This window comes from Schistocerca nitens, chromosome 5 (genome assembly GCF_023898315.1).
Source record: "Schistocerca nitens isolate TAMUIC-IGC-003100 chromosome 5, iqSchNite1.1, whole genome shotgun sequence".
Lineage (NCBI taxonomy): Eukaryota > Metazoa > Arthropoda > Insecta > Orthoptera > Acrididae > Schistocerca > Schistocerca nitens.
In genome coordinates, this window is record NC_064618.1 from 293,827,505 (window position 1) to 293,849,074 (window position 21,570).

The window sequence follows — 21,570 nt, forward strand, 5'->3', positions numbered from 1 at the left end:
TTCAGTGAGTGTCTTGTACAGTGAGAGAGGAGGCAGATAGGTGTATGGATTATTATGTTGCAAGAGTAATCATGAATTGCTTCTTTTTTGCAGAATTGTGTTCCTCTGATGACAGATAAACAGTTTTTATAAGTTCATTTTTTTTTTTTATTATTTTGCCTCCAGGTTTAAACCTTTGTGTTGAAACACCATCATGTCTGGTTTGAATTCCTGTCTTCATACATCAAATGGTAAAATGCACTTAATCTGGCATTACGTCATGTATGGTGTTATTTCAAATTATGGGAATAGGGTTCTACTGATTGTGCATACCACGAAATCTCTTGCGAAGATTTTAATATTTACATAATCCTGCAGAACGCTATTTCTGTAATTTAATCTGCAAACAAGCCTTCTGTTAGAGCACTGTTAATGAAAAGATGATGATTAGATTATTTTCATTATTAATTGCTCGTGTTGATGTTCCATCTTGCAAACTAAACAGGTATATAAGGAACCTTGGAATACTTTTCATGTGTTGTTGCACAGTTTGCCATTTTAAATGATTTTAATGTAGTATCTACTCAGCGCAGGCTTATTTTGTTTCCTTTGTGCAGTAACATTTTCATGGGTGTAGTAATGTCATTTTCATTTCTGTTACAGTTTGCAAATGCTGTGAAGACTGAAGAACATGCTGATGAGTTGGAAGATTTGGTTCATAAGCTTCGATTAAGTGAAAACACATCCTCTATGTTACCTTCCACACCACATGCTGTCATTCGTATCTTACTAGAGCTTGGCAGGCATGAACAGCTGTTGAACATTTTGAATGACAGAATTAACTATGGAATCTTTCCTGATTATTATTGTTCATGTTTGTTAATGGATACATTCCTAAAATCAGGAAATTATGCAGGTAAATTATATTATAGCAAAAGCTAAAAAAGCAATAAATGCAGTTCATTCATATACTGAGTTGTATTGCATCGTGATCATAAATAGGCTGTTTTATAACACAACTGTCACTATTAAAATGCAGTTATTCAACACCGTCTTCAGGCATACTTTAGGTAAGCCCATGCTGTGTTGCCCTATGCTCTATATCAAATCTGTGCTTCATTTGAGCACGAATAGCGTGCAATAAAAGGACAGAAACAAAACAGCAAAGAACACAGTGGGTGGAAGCTGGTTGCTCTACACCAGAAACGGCAAAGTCAGTTCCATGTGCTGGCCAGTATTTTCCAGGATGGAAAAGTGTGTGTACAAGACTCCTGGATCAACTATGTGAAAAAGTATGTGCAAAGAGACCTGGATTGCAAAAGGAGGGAGAAAAGTCTTTCAGCATGATGATGTGTAAAGGTTTTTGGCAATGAGAAAACTGATAGGTTTGAAGAAAGAATTGTTGGAACGTCCATCCTGTTCCCCAGATTTGGCATTGCTGGTTTCCATTTATCCTCCTATCTACAGAAATTTTTAACTGCTTAATGTATTTAATTCCGTAGAAGGTTATGGCAACTGAAGGTAGTTATTTTGAAAACTTTCTACACATTTACATGCCCTGGATCGTCATAAAGCATCTTAAGAAACTGTGGCGTTATAGACCCCTCATTCAGATTGACACTGTACAAACAATGCATGTAAGAAATAGTTACTCAAAGCTGTAGGTCCAGAAAGAGAGATCTAACATACAACCTCTCAGGTTTTCAAATGTTGTGGCCATGCTATTGCTCATTTGCTGTGCTGCTGTAGCTCACTTAACCTAGGTTCTTGGGTTGACTGGAGTGTCAGATTTTGTCAAACATTTTTCCCTCTGGGGAACAAGTGGCTTATGTTTCTGATAGCATGCCACATGTATTTATCTCTGTTATTGTATGAGTATGTTTATTTGGTAGATTTCAGTTTAAGACCATTTTCTTGTGTAATTAGACATTTTTATTTTACAGCTGCTGCAAAAGTTGCTGCAATGGAAATGCTACAGGAGGACTGGTCCAATCCTCTTACTACACACCTTGCCCTCTATTCATGCCATATGTACTTAAAGGATCCTGGGCCTGAACCTTGGAAAGAGGAGGTGGTGGAAGAAAATGACACTGAAGAAGAGGCAAGAATTGAAGTCAAAGTTTTTTTCTTTCATGAATTAAGCAATTAGATGTTTAAAGAGATTATTAATATGTTTAAACCAGAAAAATGTTAGTTCTAGAGATGATTTATCTAGTGCTAACACTTCAAATTGTCCTGGAGACATTAGTAAAACTTCTAATTATGGTGTACCTATCTGGGTACTGATAGACATACTAACTTGAACATTGTACAAATAACTGGAAAAGTTCTCAGAATAAACTATGTTCTGTGGTACTGAAAGACAGGCAGGAAATGCTATTTTGTAGGTGCTAACTTTATATTTGTCAAGAAAACAAAAAGGAACAAATTTTGAAAGGAAAAGTGTTGCAACAGAAGAGTGTTTTTATACATGCAGCTCTAGAGATGTACATGTGTGAATTTAAATGTTCTCGTTTCACTTATTAAACTTTATTTCTTTATGTGTGGAACATGGGTTAAAAATGTGATGCAGAAGAAGTTTTAAGTGTAGGAAAGCTCATGATAATATAGCCTCTTTGTCTAAAGATAATTTATTACAGATGCCTGTCAATGTCAATTTCTTAAGAGTTACCAGCCCACAATCAGAGGTACTGAATTCAGGATGATGAAACATTAGCTTGTCCACCAGAACAACAAATGCTAGGAAACTAGCTCTGTGGAATAAAAAGTATGAAAAGATTCAATCACCAAGAGAAACAGTGCAAGGAACTTGCCAACTGACTACATTTCAAAGAATGAAATGAAAATCAAACTAACATTTTATATTATTATTGTTATTGTTATTGTAGTAAGCAAGTAATGCATGAAACTGACCCACGTAGCATAAATATGGTTTCATTCGAAAACCTCTGAACAATAATGGAAATAAGTCTCTTGTGACTCCACATGTAACAGTACAAAAGAATCATACAGAAGGTGCAACCTAAGGGATACACAGAATGACTGATGTGAGCAGTGCAAACTAAAAGAACACAATGAGGGTGAGTCAGCACTGCTCTGTGTGTGTATAGATGTGAGTCACCTGTAAACGGCATGGCACAGACCATGCTGAGGGAAAGGTTTTTACAGGTGGCCTCTAGTGGCCAGCCTGCACTTATACAGTTGATGATTTATTTGAGTACATACGCACAATGACACTACGCTTGGTGCAGCCACACTCACATGCAAAAATAGCAGGATACAGCAATTATTTGTACATCCCATGGGAAAGTTTTTTAGAATATTGGTACTGTTAAAGAGAAACACTGAAAACCAAGCTTAAAGAAACATTTATGACAGACAGTCGGTGATGTCGTGCAGTACACAAGTAATATTTGAAGTGAGTCATGGCAGTCCACAATGCCATCCTCACATGAAGTGAGTTTCTTATTGTGAAGCATGCTAGACATGGTTTCTGTCATGGTTGGTGCACTCTTATAAACAAGCTGGTGCATCACACGGAATGTGCTCCTCATTTTCATTTGCAACTGCAGCTCTCTCCAGCATCAGTTCTGGTGCTTAAACTACACAGTTTGTTTAAGAAAATGGGCACATGTAACATTGCTATGTTGCCTCTAGTATAACACACATTTCTGCTCTTGTCCATATGCTAGCCATGTTAATGCCTTTGTAGCATACATGAATAAAAACTGCCACATCCATGACCATGATACAAGACATAAAGGAAAGTTACTTGTCCAGTCAGTAAGGACATCAACTTTTAAAACTTCCTGTACAAATAGTGTGATACAAATTTACAAGTCTTCCAGATAAGATAAAGATTACTTCATCATTCTCACTTTCAGGCAGTAAAACCCTGAGAGAGAGAGAGAGAGAGAGAGAGAGAGAGAGAGAATGTGTGTGTGTGTGCGTGCGTGCGCGTGCGTGCGCGCGCGTGCGCGCGCGTGTGTGTGAGCGTGTGCGCGCGCGCTAGTGCCCGCTGTACTGCATTTCCTGCCATTTTATTACAAAAACATTTCCTGCCCTAACATTTTATTATAAAAAAATTGTATGGTACCGAAAGCTATGGAAACTGAAATTCTACACAGCGACACCACTAAACTTGACCTGTTCTATGTCTGCAAACATCTTTTGTTCCATGGAAGAGTGGCTTTAGTAACATGTAAAGTCTGAATGGAAGAGCATCAGTATGTTCTTGTCTGTTGCTGTGTGGGATGAACATATATTACAGTTTAAGGGCATAGATTTGTTGCCTGCAATGCCTGAGTTCGTGATCATGTTTGGAAGATTATTTTGACAGATTTGCAGATGGAGAATTGTTTTCAGTTGAAGATGTATCTCATAAAGAAGAGCTCAACTCATTGTTTGCAGTACAAACAATGTGATGCATATTGCCTCGATAATATCAGAGACATGAAGGAACTTTTCTTGAAAATTTTCTCTGTCTTAAAAGCCATGAAGGTTTTCGCGAGTAGTTTGTGTAGATAGGACAACAGTGTTTGTGTAGGCATGACAACAGTGTGTAAATGTATGCTGCGGTAATAGTTTAGTCTGTGGTCTCCTTTGTTAAAGGCTCATTAAGTAAGGAAAAAACCACAACAATTATTCTGAATCATGGCAGCCTAAGTGGCACTACTAACTGAAACGAAGTAGCTCTTTGATCATTTGTAGTATTCATGTTATGAAAGACATGAAGTGTGCTGCCACAGCATCAACATTGCTGGGTAGAGTCACCCTGTTGCAGGGTGAGGTAGTCAGGGGCAGAATTGTCAGGGAGGTGAGTATGACCCCATAAGCATGTGGCTTCTTTTTTGGGGGCAGGAGCAAACCCAACCACACTCAGGTTGGCACTACTTGATTTATTTCTCTGGTAAAGCATACATCAGAAATCATATACCCGCACTGAGCAAGAATGGGCATCAAACTTCAATCCTCGACAGCAATGCTTTGTTGTATCATTGCCTGTGTCCGGCACGGTTCAGCACAGCCCATGAGCAGAGTGATATTGTGAGGTAGGCATTCCCAGCTGGTGGCATAGCTGTATCATGTGCTGGTGTTGCAGACCCATGCCTCTATGCCACATGCATGATGGGCTGGCAGTCTGCCCCAGCAGTGACTGGTGATGAAAGTGATGACATCCAGGGAGCAAACTCTGCTGCCCCCCCCCCCCCCCCTCCTGATGTCTGTCTGTCTTCACTCAGTAACAAAGCAGGTTAGAGACTAAAAGAGTCTTTCTTTGACACTCAGCCCATTGAAGCTGATGCTGTACTGTACTGTACAATGAATGGTGCTGCAGGATGATGGATGATAATGACTTCACCAACGGACAGCAGTAGAGCAACAGTGTTTCTCTGGGCAGTTGTCAATTCAATGCCTTCTCTGCCACCAGGGTGGGCAGTACATATACCAGGGTCAGGCGTGTTGAGATGCAGATGTTCCAAGTGTCATGTAGCTCGCCTGTCGAAATGCTGCAGAAGCAGCCTGGATTTTCCTGATAGTCGTGGTTGCCAACTGAATGGGCTGATGATATGCTGCATCAACTAATGACTGCAATCAGTGTAGTTGTGTCAGTGCTGGCTTGCACTGGCCAGTACCACTACTGTGCATAGAGGAAGGAAGCAAGTTCTCTCACATTCAGATCAGTCAACAGTTACAAGGCAAGCACCTGAGCTCAAACAACTGAAACAAACTGGAAACATTTTTAAATTATAACTTTTTGAAAAGTATAGTTGTTACCACATAACGTAGATGCAGAGTTGCAGATAGGCAGTTATGCTTCTCTGCAACTCATCAGCTCTGCTGCATGATGAGTTGCAACTATCCTTTTCATAATACAGTCATTATTTCATCTTGGATTTTCTGTTGTTAAATTATAGCATTGTATTAGTCGAAGCAAATGAATGCCATTTGTCTGTAAAATGTGCAGCCACTAGGATCATCTGTAGGTTAGTGTAATAGCCTCACTGTGTTATTGCCATACCAGTAGATGACATGAGTAAACAAAAACCAGTTAATGCTGTGACCAATGTTAAGCTACTGCACAAATATGTTCCTTGAATTTATACACTGGTTAATATGGATGTAACTGGAGTGGAAAATAAGCTGTTTGCATGCATGTCTCATGTTATCTTAATGCAAAAACATTGACACTTTACAGAGGAATACTGAGTGTGAATCTGATGTCTGAGAAGAAACACTGCAAGGGTAAGAGAGCTTGAGAAATTTTGAAACATCATACTCGGCAACTGAGTGAACTAAAAGTCAAAGCGAATATGCACCTTTACTCCCACAACTATCACAGAAAGGTGTGCTAGTTAGTTAGTTATGCGTTCTGTAGGTAATTTGATGATTCTTTTATCGAGAAGACATGGAACGATTCAGCTTACAGGATACGTATATGTGGTTAGCATTAAAATTAATGAATGTGTAATTTTTTAGTCCCAGTCATGCAAGTAAACTTAAAAATCAGTTTTTTCCAGGCTAGCAGTTATTAAATAAAAATTCATGCATGGAGCAGAAGGAATTGTCCAGAGGAAATTATTTTAGGTTAGATTTAAAGCTTGTTTTCTACCTTTCAGATATTTTATGGTATTGGGAAAATGATCAAAAATTTTTGTTGCTGCATATTGATCTCCTTTCTGAGCCACAGACAGCATTAATAATGGGTAATAAAGGTCATTTTTCCTCTGATGTTGTAGGTATGGACATCACTATTGTTCTCAAATTGTAATAGATAATTTATGATGAATTTCACTAGTGAGTATATGTGTTGTGACAATGCAATTAAAATGCATTACTTCTTGAAGAGGTCCCTACATGATGACTGCGGGTGAACACTGCATATTATTCATGCTGCTCGCTTTTGTGTAGGCAATACTTTCTTTCTAAGTGATGAATTACCCAGAAAATTATTCCATAAGACATTACTGAATGGAAATATGAATAATTTCAACAGATTGATTTGTTTGTTTTGAGGACCAGCAATTATATGTAGACAAAGTTGCTGAACTTAATTGTTCAACCAGCTCAGTAGAGCTTCAGGTTTTCATCAGTACATACACACAAAAATTTGGAACATTCCACCCTGTTTACTGACTCCTGTTTATGTGCTACATCAATTGTTCATATTCTCTATGTACTACAGAACTGAATATAGTGTGGTTTCCCAAAATTAAGGTAGAGTCCATTTTCAGAGAACCAATTAATAATTGTTTGGAAAATATCATTACAGAATCTTGTGTTGCTGTCTTTCCATTGGGATTTAGTTTATCAGTCATCTGCAAAAGTGCCAGTTCTGCCTGATGAATGTTAAGTGGAAGGTCATTCCCACATATATTTGAAGTAGGAATTGATCCAAAATTGAACCTCGATTACTTTGTAGTCATTAAAATTTTCTCTCCTTTCTACATTGTTTGAATTATTCAGCAAACTTTTTGCATTCTATTTGTTAAGTGTGATTCAAACCAGTTGTGTGTAAAGCCATCAATTGCTTTTATGACTACATGAATTTCAGTGTTACTTGTAGTTGTGTAAAGTTTTGTGGAATGACATTTATAATATATTCTTTTACTTCTTCAATTTTACCATTTAATCCTATTGTTGCTGCTACATTTATAAAGTAGTTGTTAAAAATACTTGCAACATGTGAGTTGTCAGACACACCATTGTCATTTAGTTTAATTTTTGTGCACTGACTGGTTTTCCTGTCGCCATTTCACAATATCCCATGTAGTTTTAATTTTATTATCTGCCTTATTAATTTTTGTCAGGATGTGCGTATTTCTGGACATTTTAATGCCTTTCCTTGAAATCTTATTTTTGTAGAATGCAAGTAACATCAGATCATATTCTGGCTTCTACATAAATTCGCCTTTTCACCTTACATGAAATTTTAACCCAGTTAGTTATCCTTGATTCACTTGTTTTCTTAATGGGCATTTTCTATAAGTTTTTAGGAAAACTACTTTCAAATACTGAAACAAATTTGGTGTGGAATTTATCGTCTTTCACATTAGCACCTGTTTCTATATATGCTTCATTCCGACTGCCTATTTTAACTTATTCTTAAAACTTTGTACTCTGTTCTCTTTAATAATCCTCACTGTCCCAGAATTCTAAGGCGCTATTTTGTATATTTCCATAAATTGTGCATCATGCTCAGATAGTTCATTAACAATTGGGTACACATTAATTGTTTCAGTGTGAGCACTTTTTGTAAAAATGTTATTAGAGTCCCACTATCTTGCTGCATTTTTGTTGGAAAATTTACCTCTGAAATCAACCAGAAACAGCCAAATAATGATTCGAGTTCATTGTTAATATCAGAATCTGTTAAGAAATATGTATAGAAATCTCCACAAACTACTAACTTCAGAATAAAATTGAGTCATCAGTTGCAAATATATTTTTATTTTGCTTTACTGGGTTTGAAAAATTAATTTTTCATCTTCAGAAGTTTAGTATTAGTTTAGCAGATGTCAGTATATTCTCCAGAGAAGCATAATGCCATGATATGTCCAAAAATGTACATATTGTGTTTGATTATTGTAAACACAAATGTACAATTTAGAGCAACTGAAATTACTTTACAGTGGGAACTGATAAAATGAAATAAAAATATATTTGAAACTGACGACTGAATTTTGTTCTGAAATATATACTACAATTGCTGAGAATTACAGCAATGAATAAAATAATAAAACTACTGACTGTTTCTTATTGTCTTACAGGTAGCTTAATGATGCACCTAAATTTTTTGTAAATAGCTGTGTTTCCCGATGTGGATCTGTAGACTGTTGCAATTAAAAGAGAAGTACTCTGCAATAATGATTCACAAACACATGCTTCTAGGTTCTGATCTACATAGAAATTGCTTATATCTGTATTTTTGACTGTGTGTTCAACTTTTACATATGATGTAGCACCTTCTTTTTCCATGTTCACTCTACATGAAAATGATGTTGGTCTATAACTCCTTGTATTTAAAGTCAGTCTCTCCATGTTCACTCTATATGAAAATGATACTGGTCTGAAATCACCTTTATTTAATGTCTCTGTTCCTGTAGTTATATGGTTTTCATAAAGGACAGAACATTTATCACATCAGAGTTTTCCACATCTTTTTTTTTTTCATCCCATTAATGTTCCGTTGAGATGAATTAATTTTACTTTTCTGGAAACTTATGTATATCACGGTCCTGTTCTATTCTAATTTCTTTCAAGACTGTCCGTCTGTAACTTTAGTCTAACCTAAAAAAATGAGCTACAGAGTGTTGATAAGTGAACATTGGATACTGAGAATTATTGTAACTATGGTTATAAAACTAATAAGAAACGAACGAGTCATTAAAACAATGAAATAAGAGAGATTGTTACTCACCACCAAGAGGAGGCATTGAGCAGCAGACATCCTCCTCACTGTTCTCACAGAGCATCTCTGACATCCACCCAATCTGTGCAGTGTCCTTGTATGTTCTTATTCCACCCCTGCTCCCAACCCCTTGCCCCATGACTCACATCTCTGCAATAGACTAGCTACAGGACCTGTTTCATACATTTTCCTGCTACCACCTACTCCAGTCCTGTCATAGGCTTCTCCTAACTCATCAAACGCACGGCCACCTACGAAAGCAGCCAATTGGTCTACCAACTGCAAACAATGTGTGGCATTGTACAATCACATGTCCACCAACAAGCTTTTTGTTCACATGAATGGCCACTGCCAAACTGTGGCCAAGAGGCAGCTGGACCACCCAGTTGCCTAGCATGCCATGCAACATCATGTGTTTGACTTCAGTGACTGTTTCACAGACTGTGCCTTCAGGATTCTTTCCACCAACACCAGCTTTCCTGAATTGCACAGGTGGGGAACTCTCCCTGCAACGTATCCTTCATTCTCATAATCCCTTTGGCCTCAACTTTTGCTATTTCCTGTCCCCTCCTGCCTCTGTTCCCTTCCCTGCTCCCACTTCAGTCTCACTCATGCCTCCTATCTGCCCACTAGTATATCTGCATAGCCCCCTTCTCAGCTTCTTTCATCTCCCCTTTTCTCTCGAAGAACAGCCTCCCTATGCTGCACCTAACAGCCCACCATTTTGTCCCTACCTCATTCCTCCACACTCCCACTGGCAGCACTACAGCATCTTGCCATACCCCTATCGTGCTATCCCCTCCCCCTTCCGCCCACCCCACGTTGTGCTCCATGCCTCTTCTGTACACTTCCACTGTGTGTGTGTGTGTGTGTGTGTGTGTGTGTGTGTGTGTGCGCGCGCGCGCCTGAAGGACGACTTTTTCTAATAGCCGGATGTACAGTTAAATTGACTTTAAGTATGACTTCCACTCAATGTCTCCTCCATGTGATGTGTAGCAATCTAACATTTTCCACTGTTGTTGTCCCATCATGGATTTCCCCTCATTTAATGAACTGTTATTGCTGCATTCATTCTAAATCCAATTACAAGATAATTTTAGGTAATATGCCACACAAAAGGCAAGATCTAAGTTTCAGCAGCAACAAGACATCCAAAATAAAGTCTTAAAGAGTGTATAAGGGCACAGTTTGCCAGAGATAGAGACGTTGTATCAGTAGCCACTATTGGTGCATTCAGTCAAATATTGCTTATGTAACCTACTAGAGCAGTTAACATGGGCAGTTTTAAAGCTTCTTTGCACTTCACAGTGTTTGCAAAGAAGAATATATTTGTTCAAGATGTATTGTTACAGTCATAGCTCCCATTTGTTAAACGGTATCCAGATCCTTCCCTACCCTCCCCCCCCCCCCTCCCAATGAACTATTGCCTTCTTCAACACCATCCATTTTGTCATTTTGTGTGTGTGTGTGTGTGTGTGTGTTCGGCAGCGGGGGAGTGTTGGGCTGGTGGAGGGACTCAACAACTGGTGTAGTACAATCTGTTCATAGGACCACACACAATTCCACAGTGGATGTTGCTTATGTTGCTTTGCCCATGGATGGTGGTTTAGCAAACAACCTTTATACTTGTTTACACCGAACCCATGAGATATTTGGTATACAGATTGCAAAGAAATTGCAAAAAACTGGGATAAATGTGTTAGTGAAACACCCATGTTGAAATGAGTAAAAGTGGAAAAATGACTTGTGAACACATGGAAAGCTTTTTATATGTGTTCCTCAGAGAACATTCTAGAGAGCGGGGCCTGGTATTTTGCGACTCCTTGTCGAAACATAAAGACTACAGTCTGATGGAAAATAGATTTCCCAACAAGGATGTTACATTGAAAATACTACCAACCCCTGTATGTACATGTTTTTAGACGGTAAAAACTAAATGCCAAATATCTTATTGATTTTGTATACTTGAGAATGCACCATGTTGATTATGTATGCTGGGGATTAATAAATCACAGGTCACATTTTACTTGATTGATATTTCACCATCATCTTCAATCCATATCAACAACAAACTTTCTGCACCAAAATGAGTTACAAAGTAGATATTCTTGTTGCATTATTTGATGATATCACTATATTCATCAAAAATAACATAGTGCGTTCACATGCCACCCTTGTCAAATGTACTTACTGTTCCATTGCAGTTTGGAAGGTATGACTATAAATATTGCACGTCTTAACATATGTTGTTTAAAGCAAATGTTGAACTTTTCCCCAAATAATACCTAATGTCTGACTCTTGTGAATCTGCTAGTTATAATTGTTGTCACAGAGTATCCGACCCCCCCCCCCCCCTCTTCCCCTGTATATTCAGTGCTTCTACAGTGTGAACTTGAAATATCAATTGTACGCAAATGCAGAATTTTATAGATTCATGACCATGATGGGTGATAGAACACACAGATCTCCAAATTTAAAGGTTATTTAGCCAATCGAGCTGGGGTACTTCCGCTGTTGGTATCATGACCTCCACACTGTCCATTCCACTAAGAAGGTTCTGACATGTTGCATTGTGCTCCAACTTGCACAGCAATATGTTCCCTCTTTTGTTTTGGTGTTAACAGTATATTTTATGTAATTAACTGTTATTTTCAACATGCCAGATGGGATAGGCACTAACCTTTGCAATATATAGGAAGTGTTATAGGTAATTTACCTAATTTTTTTGTTTTCATTGTACCCATTGACAGAAAATTCTTCATGGTATCTTACAAAAATGCGTATGGTTATATTTGTGCTATTAGTAATACCAATACAGGGTTTTTATAATTAAACATTCCGTATTTGTGTCAAGGTAGACAGAAAACTGTTTACCTCATAGCTAGCCAACTTTATAGAAAAATTTTTCAGACAGTGCATTGCAGGGTTTGTGTTGTTAGTAATGTTAACTTACTGTTAGGTGCCATACCTTAGCATGACTCACAACCTGTTCTCATAGCTTCATTTCCAACAGTATCTCGTATTCTGTCTTCCAAAACTGGAAGTATGGGTTGTGAGTCTTGCTTGGTTAGCTCAGTTGGTAGAGCAGTTGTTCACAAAAGGGGCAAAGGTCCTGAGTTTGAGTCTTGGTCTGCACACAATTTTAATCTGGTAGGAAGTTTCATATCAGTGCACATTCAACTGCAGAGTAAATTTTTTTTTTTCTATAACCGTCCTACATGAGCAAAATATATCTAAAACCAAAGATGATGTGACTTACCAAACGAAGTGCTGGCAGGTCGATAGACACACAAACATACACACAAACTTCAAGCTTTCGCAACCAACGGTTGCTTCATCAGGAAAGAGGGAAGGAGAGGGAAAGACGAAAGGATGTGGGTTTTAAGGGAGAGAGTAAGGAGTCATTCCAATCCCGGGAGCGGAAAGACTTACCTTGGGGGGGAGGGGGGGGGGGGGGGGGGGGAAGGACAGGTATACACTCGCGCACACACACACATATCCATCCGCACATACACAGACATGCAAAAGTTAGATATCAGGCTTTGTTGTGGAAAGAACCTTCATTATTGTTGATTATATCATCCACCAGCTCTGGTTCCACAGAATTATTAATAATAAGTGATAGAGGGCGCAGAGGGCAATTTTAATATTATTATTGTTCATACAATGGCCAGTAATGATTCAGTATTCAGCAACAGCAGACTTATTAGGTTGCAAAAAGATGGGTACTTTGATGTGGTTTGATACACACTCCTGGAGGGAGGGAGGGAGAGAGAGAGAGAGAGAGAGAGAGAGAGAGAGTTTGTTTCTTGCAGCATGTAGACCTTGTAACATTAACAGATAACTCTGTAAACATCTGCCTGATGTAATCACACATTCCTTAATTGGAACAGGAGGTCACTTTTCAAGGATTAATTCCAACTTTGAGGACTTACTTCTGACATGTGGAAGAAAAGCAGATACATTGACAATTAGGGTGAAGGAAGAATACCAATGGCAACATCATCAATTTGTTCAAAGTATTCATTATCAAACAAAAATTAAGTATAGGTAAACACATGCTGAATGATAGATACAGGACCAAAATGAAAAGTGTTACAGGCTTAAATTTCAGTGTGTGTGTGCATCATGACAGGAGAAACTGAAAGTTCATATTTATTCTTATAGTTTTCTAGTGTCCACTAACCAACCATGGCATTGGATGAATTATTGTATGGTATTCTGCCTTGTGAAGTGAGTTCGTGATTCTTTTTTGAACAGAATGTTTTTGCCTTTTATCATTTTATTTGTGTCCATGGTTATGAGGGAAAGATTACCTATGCAAGCCACTGTTCATCGTGTGCATCTCTTACACTACTATGGTCCATTACCTAATTGCAGCCATGTATTGAAAACCATATACGTTCAGCATTTACTTTAAAATGAGATCACTGCACACCATCAAAACAATTTACGTTTTGAGACTTTTCATACATTTGCTGTTAAACATGCCATCACTCAAAAGTTCATCCTGTTTTCAACACCATACTGAATAAACAACTTTATTCATAGGGTCATCTGTCAGTCTCTTCATGTTTTATCAAACATTTATTTTTAAATGTGACGTGTATTACTCAACAAAACAAAGTGTACTTACGGGATTTGCAGGAATTAAAGTGTGGTTATTTTGAGACATTTTATAACCAGTCTAAATCGTAGAACTTTTGCTTACTTATTTATTTTTATTTATGTGTGTATTTATTTGTTTGTTTGCAGTTCATATATAGTCAGTTTTTGGGCATGGTAATAGATTTTAGTTCACATATACAGAGGTTTAGTTAACATCTGTAAGTGCACACATTGATATAATAGGGTAGGTGAAAAATTATGATTTTTTTGTTTCAAACACAAACGTATGCTATATTCACTGTTTTATAGAGAGACTTTACAACTTGAAATATAAATGCATACATTGACATAGTGTGTGAAGATTAGAAATTATTATTTTTGCATTGCAGAAACATACTTAAGCTACATACACTGTTTTACAAAGGGAGATTACAGCTTGAAACCTTCTACTGAATAACAACTTTTCTCTATTAATAAATGCTTAAGTTTATTCTTTAAAGTGTTTAAATTAGCTCTCTTGAAGTCAGATGAAAGTCTGTTATAAAAGTATAAAAGGTAGTTCCTATTGTATGTGGACTACAGTCGGTAGCCCCCGCCCCCTTTTCAGTTCTGTGACAATTTTGCCTTGCCATGTATTGTGCCTATGCACATTACTGTTTGTTACATGATATACTGGATTTTGTTTGACAAACATTACTGCCTGCAGGATGTGCATAGAGTAGATGATTAGTACCTTATACGAGGGCTATTCAGAAAGTAGGGAACATTTTGGCATTTAAAAAGCTAAGTACAAGAAATACATTTTATTATATGCATCTGAAAGATTGATTGATATACTACTTTTCCACATAGTCACAAAACACATTGAGGCACTTATCATAGTGGTGGACAATCTTTGAAAGACCATTGTCATAAAATTCTGCCGCCTGAGACTTCACCCAGTGAATCACACCTGCCGGGAGTTCCACGTCTTCATCAAATCACTGCGTTGCAAGCTAGTTCTTCATCTTGGGAAACAAGTGGAAGTTGCTTGGTGCAAGATCGGGGCTGTAGGGCGGATGAGGGAAAATTTCCCATTTGAATGAATTAAGGAGTTCTTTAATGCGGTTTGCCATGTGAGGTCGGGCATTGTTGTGCAAAAACAAAATTTGTGGTAGCCTAGCTTGTGAGTGACAATTTAAAACAACAAAGTCTGTGAAACTTGCGGAAAAGAAAGCGAAAGCTCCATTATTGTGATGAGATGGGTTTCACGAATCGTTTCATCAACATTAGCGACAAGATCGTCAGTCAATGTTCTCGGGCGTCTGCTCTTCTCTTTGTCATTAACATTGGTTTGGCCATTTTTAAACTGAATGCACCATTTCTGGACGGAACTTTCACTCATTACGTTGTTTCCATTCACTTCACACAGTTCACGATAAATTTCTATAGGTTTTAGGTTTTTTGCCAACAAAACCATATCACAGATCGCACCTCACAACTGGAGAGATTTTTGATTGCAGCGCACATTTCAAATTCGAATATAAAAAAAAACCAGATGCGCAGAGATGTTCTCGCTGTCACGGATGAATGCCGACTGAGCTGCAGAGCACACACATACCAAAATATACACGATTGGTGCACGCCTACCAGCGTCAGATGGAAATGTTCCCTACTTTTTGAATAGCACTCATATTTTAACTGAAGATTTCTCTACAATACTCTCTCCTATTTACCTTGACTACCACCCTTTCTACCTTATTTTAGTCTGAAGAACCTGCCTGTATAGGCAGCTGGTGCCCCACCCCATATCTCAATACTATACAGAAGATGTGGATGTATCGCTCCAAAGTATGTTTGTCCCAAGCTATCATGATTCACAAAGGCTGAGACCCTTTTCAGTATACACATTTGTACTGGTTTTCTTATAAATATGTTCTATATGTTCTTTCCATGGAAGGTGTTTGTAAAAAATTATACTGTTTGTCAACAATTATACCCAAAAATTTGTGTTTGTTTCCATAGCTAAATGCCAGTGGATGTATAGATAGAGTTCTATTTATGTTCTGACTATAGTTAAGCATAAATTGCATTGTCACTGTCTTCCGTTTATTTACGATTAGCTTATTTGCCATAAGATAACTTGACAGAAAATTATAATTGATTTCACTACTGTTTGTGGTAGTTTGCGCATCACGGCCCCAGCTGACAAGAGATGTCATCAGCATAGTTTACAAACATGCAATTTTGGGGTTCAGTTAAATCATTCAGGTACACGAGACACAGAAAAGGCCCCAATACACTTCCTTGGGGCACACCACATTGAAGTATCGCGTGGTTTGATATGGTTGTTCCCAACTGTTCGTTCCTTTCATAAGTTAGCTTGACACACTGTTTCCTGTCGTTCAAATAGGAGGTAAGTAGTTGTAAGGCTACCCCTCTCTACCCACATGCTTCTAATTTATGCAATAGAATCATATGACTTACAGTATCAACAGCTTTACTCATAACCAGGCAGGTACCCGTTACCCTGTCTCCTTCTTCTAACTTCTTTACTATTTCATGAATAAAAATTGCTACTTCTTTTACAGTAGATCTACCTTTTCTAAAACCATGTTATAGATTGTTAAATAGATTATGTTTGATGAAATTTACCTCAAATTTATTTCATGTTACTCTCTCTAATAGTTTCCCAAGCTCTGAAGTTAATGATATTGGTCTATAATTTTTCGTGTCAGTTTTTATTCCCTTCTTATACACCGGTAGAATTTCAGTGATTTTCAAAAGAGCAGGGAATTCTCCATGGCAGAGGGAGATATTTATTAGATGTGGCAGAGGCTTCACTAATTCTCCTCTGCATTCCTGTAGCAGCTTAGGTGAAATGTCATCCCACCCACAAGGCATTTTAGCTTGAAGTTTTGAAATGATTGCTAGGAAGTCCTTCTCAGTAATGCCATGGATGAAAAAGGATTGGCTTAAATTCAGTGCCCAGTCATGTGTTTTGTTTGTGACAATTGTATTAAACAACTGTATGTGTTTCTCTTTTGGGTCATTGGTTACATTGTCATCTTCTTTCAATGTTATGCCGATGTGTTGATGAGATGCTGTTTCCCACTATTTTCCAGGCTGTTTTACCAACACAGGTTGAGTTTGCTTTTTTGATAGGCATATTTCTGAGCTTTAAGTTTAGTCAAGAAATCTCTGTTCTCTCTCTCTCTCTCTCTCTCTCTCCCTCTCTCTCTCTTCCCCAGTTTGTATTTTGTAACACAGTATTGTAATTTAGTATCTCTAAAGAGTATGTAACAGACTTTCATGTTCTCTCAGTTCCATGACTTTTGGAGGGAAATTATCAGCTTTGTGATTAATAGCTTTGCTTACTTGTTTTACAAAAGGATGTGTTTCATTTAAAGTCTTATTTAATAGTTTACAGAAAATTTCCCATTTATCATTCACATTTGTTGCATTGTAAACTAGTTCCCATTTTTCATTGCCTAATGCCCTCTTAAGTTTATTACAATTAAATTTTCTTTAATACATAAATGTATCACTTTTAGTTATATCTACATTCCCTAAATCAATCTCCATAGTAATGGCTCTGTGTTCAGACCTGTTGTTTTCTACGGTGGTTATGTTTATGTTCTCCTTTGTTATGTAGATTGTGGTCAATTATGTCTGTCTTTCTACAGTAATTCTTGTAGGTGCTGAGTTTATGTGATAATAGTTATAACTCTGAAGTAAGTCAACATAACGCAAATAATTATTGCTGTTATTTAAAGAGTCTGTGTTGCTGTCTCCAACAAAAAGCACATTTTTTGTATGCTGATGTCTTCTCCAGCAAGTCATCCAGACAACTGAAAAATTCTACAGTATTGCTTCCAGGTGACCTATACAGAGCTACTATAATCAGGCTATTGTTCTCTAGTTTTAAATTTATTTCTGCAACCTCAAGTACTGTTTCTTTACTCAGCTCGTCAATCCATTTGTCTTTTTCACATGATGTATCATTTCTACTATAAATGCCTACCCCACCTTCTAAAATACAAGTTCATGAGTTTGTAATTTCTTAGCCTGTATCCGTATGCTTCCTCTTCCTTGCAACCTAAATCACGTGCTATGAAGAATTGCAGTTTTGATTCATTTAAGTATACGTCCAAGTGCTCTGTTTCATTTGTTATTTACTGACATTTTGGTATGTAAGGATTAAATTGCTATGTTTTACTCTCCAAAAGCATCCCTATCAGGCTCTGTGATAATTTTACTTATTTTCTCACACAAAAGTTTCTTCCCTTCAAAATTTAGATGCAGCCAATGTTTGATATGTTGGCATTTGTCCATTTTACCTATATCCACTGTTCTACGTTTTCCAAACAAAGCACAGATCTATTTGATTTTGATGTTCGTTTTTTGTATCTCGTATTTGACACATGAATTGTGTATTAGGTCATGCTGTACATAATTGCAAGTAGATTTGAATAATAGTAATAATAATAATAATAATAATAATAGAAGAAGTAAAGGTAACAACTCACTGTACACTGAAGTGACGAAAGTTATAGGATAGCAATATGCACATATACAAATGGCGATAGTATCACATGCACAAGGCATAAAAGGGCTGTGCATTGGCAGAGCTGTCATTTGTGCTCAGATGATTCATGCAAAAAGATTTCTGACATGATCATGGCCACACGATGGGAATTTACAGACTTTAAATACAAAATAGTACTTGAAGCTAGATGCATGATACATTCCGATTTGGAAATCATTAAGAAATTCAATATTCTGAGATCCGTAGTGACAGGAGTGTGTCAAGAGTACCAAATTCCAGGCATTATCTCACCACAGACAACACAGTGGCTGACACCGTTCACTTAATAACCGAGAGCAACAGCATTTGTGTAGAGTTGTTAGTGCTAACAGACAAGCAACATTCCATGAAATAACTGCATAAATCAATGTGGAATGTACAATGAAAGTATTTGTTAGGACAGTGTGGCAAAATTTGGTGTTAAAGGGGTATGGCAGCAGACGAACAATGCGAGTGCCTTCGTTAACAGCACGACATCGCCTGTAGCATATCTCCTGGGCTTGTGACCATATCAGGTGGACTCTGGATGACTGGAAAACCATAGCGTAGTCAGAAGAGTCCTGGTTTAAGTTTGTATCAACTGATGGTAGGGTTTGAGTGTAGTGCAGATCCCACGAAGCCATGGTTCCAAGTTGTCAACAAGGCACTGTGCAAGCTGGTGGTGGCTCCACAATGCTGTGGACTGTGTTTATATAGAATGGACTGGGTCCTCTGGTCCAACTGAACTGATCACTGACTGGAAATGGTTGTATTTGGCTACTTTGAGACCATTTTCAGCCATTCATGGTCTTCATACTCCCAAGCAATGATGTCATGTCACAGGGCCACAGTTGTTCATGATTGATTTGAAGAAAATTCTGTCAGTTCTAGTGACTGTTTTGGCCACCTAGATCACCTAACAGAATACCATGAAACATGTATGGGACATAATCGAGAGGTCAGTTGGTGCACAACTTCCTGAACTAGCAACACTTTCGCAATTATGGATGGCTGTAGAGGTAGCAAAGCTCAATATTTCTGCAGGGGACTTCCAACGACTTGTTGAATCCATGCCACATCGAGTTGCTGTGCTACGCTGGGGGAAAGGAGGCTCAACGTGATATTAGGAAGTATCCCATAACTTTTGTTCCCTCAGTGTATAGTGGAGGCATCGAGCATTAGATAGTCGCACAAATTTCTTCCATTATTCCCATGACTTAACGTGGGGGGGAAGGTAATAATGAAGTGCATGTAAAATAAATATTTTGAGGTATTGTTAGTTACATTGCAATATTTTTTCAGGTGAAAGTACGTGTAAAGTACATACGAAACCCATATTTTGATGACCATTTTGATCTACGTGATCCTCAACTCTTGCTCGGAAAGACTTTTGCTACCATTGGCATAGCTTTGTCTGATTCTGTTGGATACACATACCAGTTAGTGGGTTGGGCACTATATAAAAAATGGAGCAAAGTTGTTAAATGTCTGGATGAAGTGCTAGAGAAAAAACAAACAGTATTCAATCAAGGGGTAAGTGTGCCAGTGTGTATATGTAAAAAATGATGACAAACTGGTGAATCTTCAGAGAACTGATTCTTTCTGTTTTGGTTCCAGATAAAAATACTTGATCGTGAACTCCAGAAAATGGAAAAGGATCCAGAAAAACAGGACCCTGGAAGTAGTGTAAGAGATACGTGCATACAAAAAATAGAAAACCTAAGAACTTTGGGCCTTGTTTCAAACGAGTGTTTACATACAGCAGTCGTGAGTAAAGTTAAAGCTGTAGTGGCCGAGCATGAACAGCAGATGATAACTGCACAACGTAGTGTATATAAGGAATGGGAGAAGCTGCGTGAAGAAGTCCTCCAGAAAGAATTGGACAAAGTGAAGACACAGAAAAGATTGCAGCAAATTCAAGAGGAAAAGGAGCGGCTAGCAAAACAAGAGGAGGAATTATTCTTTTTTGATAATTTACAGAAACTTAACCTTATTATAAAAGAAGCCAAGTCTGTACCAAAGGAGGAGGTAAAAAGGAAAGGGAAAAAGAAAGAAGACGACGAAAATTACATACCACCAGAAGTAACTAAAAGAAAAAAATAATGTGTGTAAATTATGAACATTAAGCAAATAATTAAAGAATGTCTTAAGTAGTAGTGTCATGTTCATTTTTAATTTTGTATATCCTTCCTTCATTTTCTTGTGATTTCAAGTCTTTTCTTGGGCAGTGCTGTATTGCTACATATATGGAATTATATCAGTATCTGATGCTATCTCAATTTGATAGAGAATGTCCTGAAACTAAGAAAATATAAAGAGCTAATGTGAAGATTGACAAAGGGCAGGTGCTTAGCAAAAATACTCCTTCACCCTGTAGTTTTAGTTACTTGTACATTACTTTTCCTTCTTAGCTTATTAATTGAGTGATCTCATGTTTAGCATGTTTTCTACTTTGTGAACTCTTTTCAGACATTTTTTCTTGGTCTGTGGGGTAAAGAATGTTTACTTTGAATGATTTAGAAAGTATTATTTATTAATAAAAAGATGAATACAAGTGATTCTCCTTTGATTGGGCACCTGTCTGATGTGCGAGTAGTTCAAGGCTTTTAAGTAATATGGGGTGAAGTGTATTGGAAGAGACTGCTGAGATTGGGCTGCCTCAATCTTTTTGCCCACATGCACTGTCTCAGCACTATAGAGCACAGTAAGTTGAAGTTACTCGTAAACTGGTTGAAGGCAGTTGATACTTATTGTTAGCTGTGCTTCATAAAGCTCTGTGACATATCAAGTCACCTGTTCAGTTACTCTTTAAGGAGTAGGGATTCCATAAAGCGGCAGCTTATTTGATTCTGTTGTTACTGAATGAGAGCAGAAAGTTGTAGGACTTCAAATTTCTCACACGCTTCTCAAGAAAATGGGAAAGTAGGTGGTGATTTTGTTCACAAAAAAAGGTCACATGTTCACCTTTACAACCATCAGCTAAGAGAGCCAAGAGGGAGTGTTGAAGGAAACTGGGCACTAGCGAGCG

The 21,570-nt window shown here is 37.7% G+C and overlaps 1 protein-coding gene across 1 annotated transcript in view; it reads left to right on the top strand.

The window, feature by feature from the left end:
* LOC126259972 (28S ribosomal protein S27, mitochondrial) overlaps window positions 1–20,695 on the top strand; it is a 56,726-nt gene extending 36,031 nt beyond the window's left edge. Inside the window, exons 4-7 of the mRNA XM_049957098.1 lie at window positions 643–895; window positions 1,923–2,080; window positions 19,845–20,075; window positions 20,160–20,695. Coding sequence (XP_049813055.1) covers window positions 643–895; window positions 1,923–2,080; window positions 19,845–20,075; window positions 20,160–20,645 — 1,128 coding nt within the window. The 3' untranslated portion in view covers window positions 20,646–20,695. The remainder of the gene's footprint in view (window positions 1–642; window positions 896–1,922; window positions 2,081–19,844; window positions 20,076–20,159) is intronic.
* Window positions 20,696–21,570: the final 875 nt, after the last annotated feature.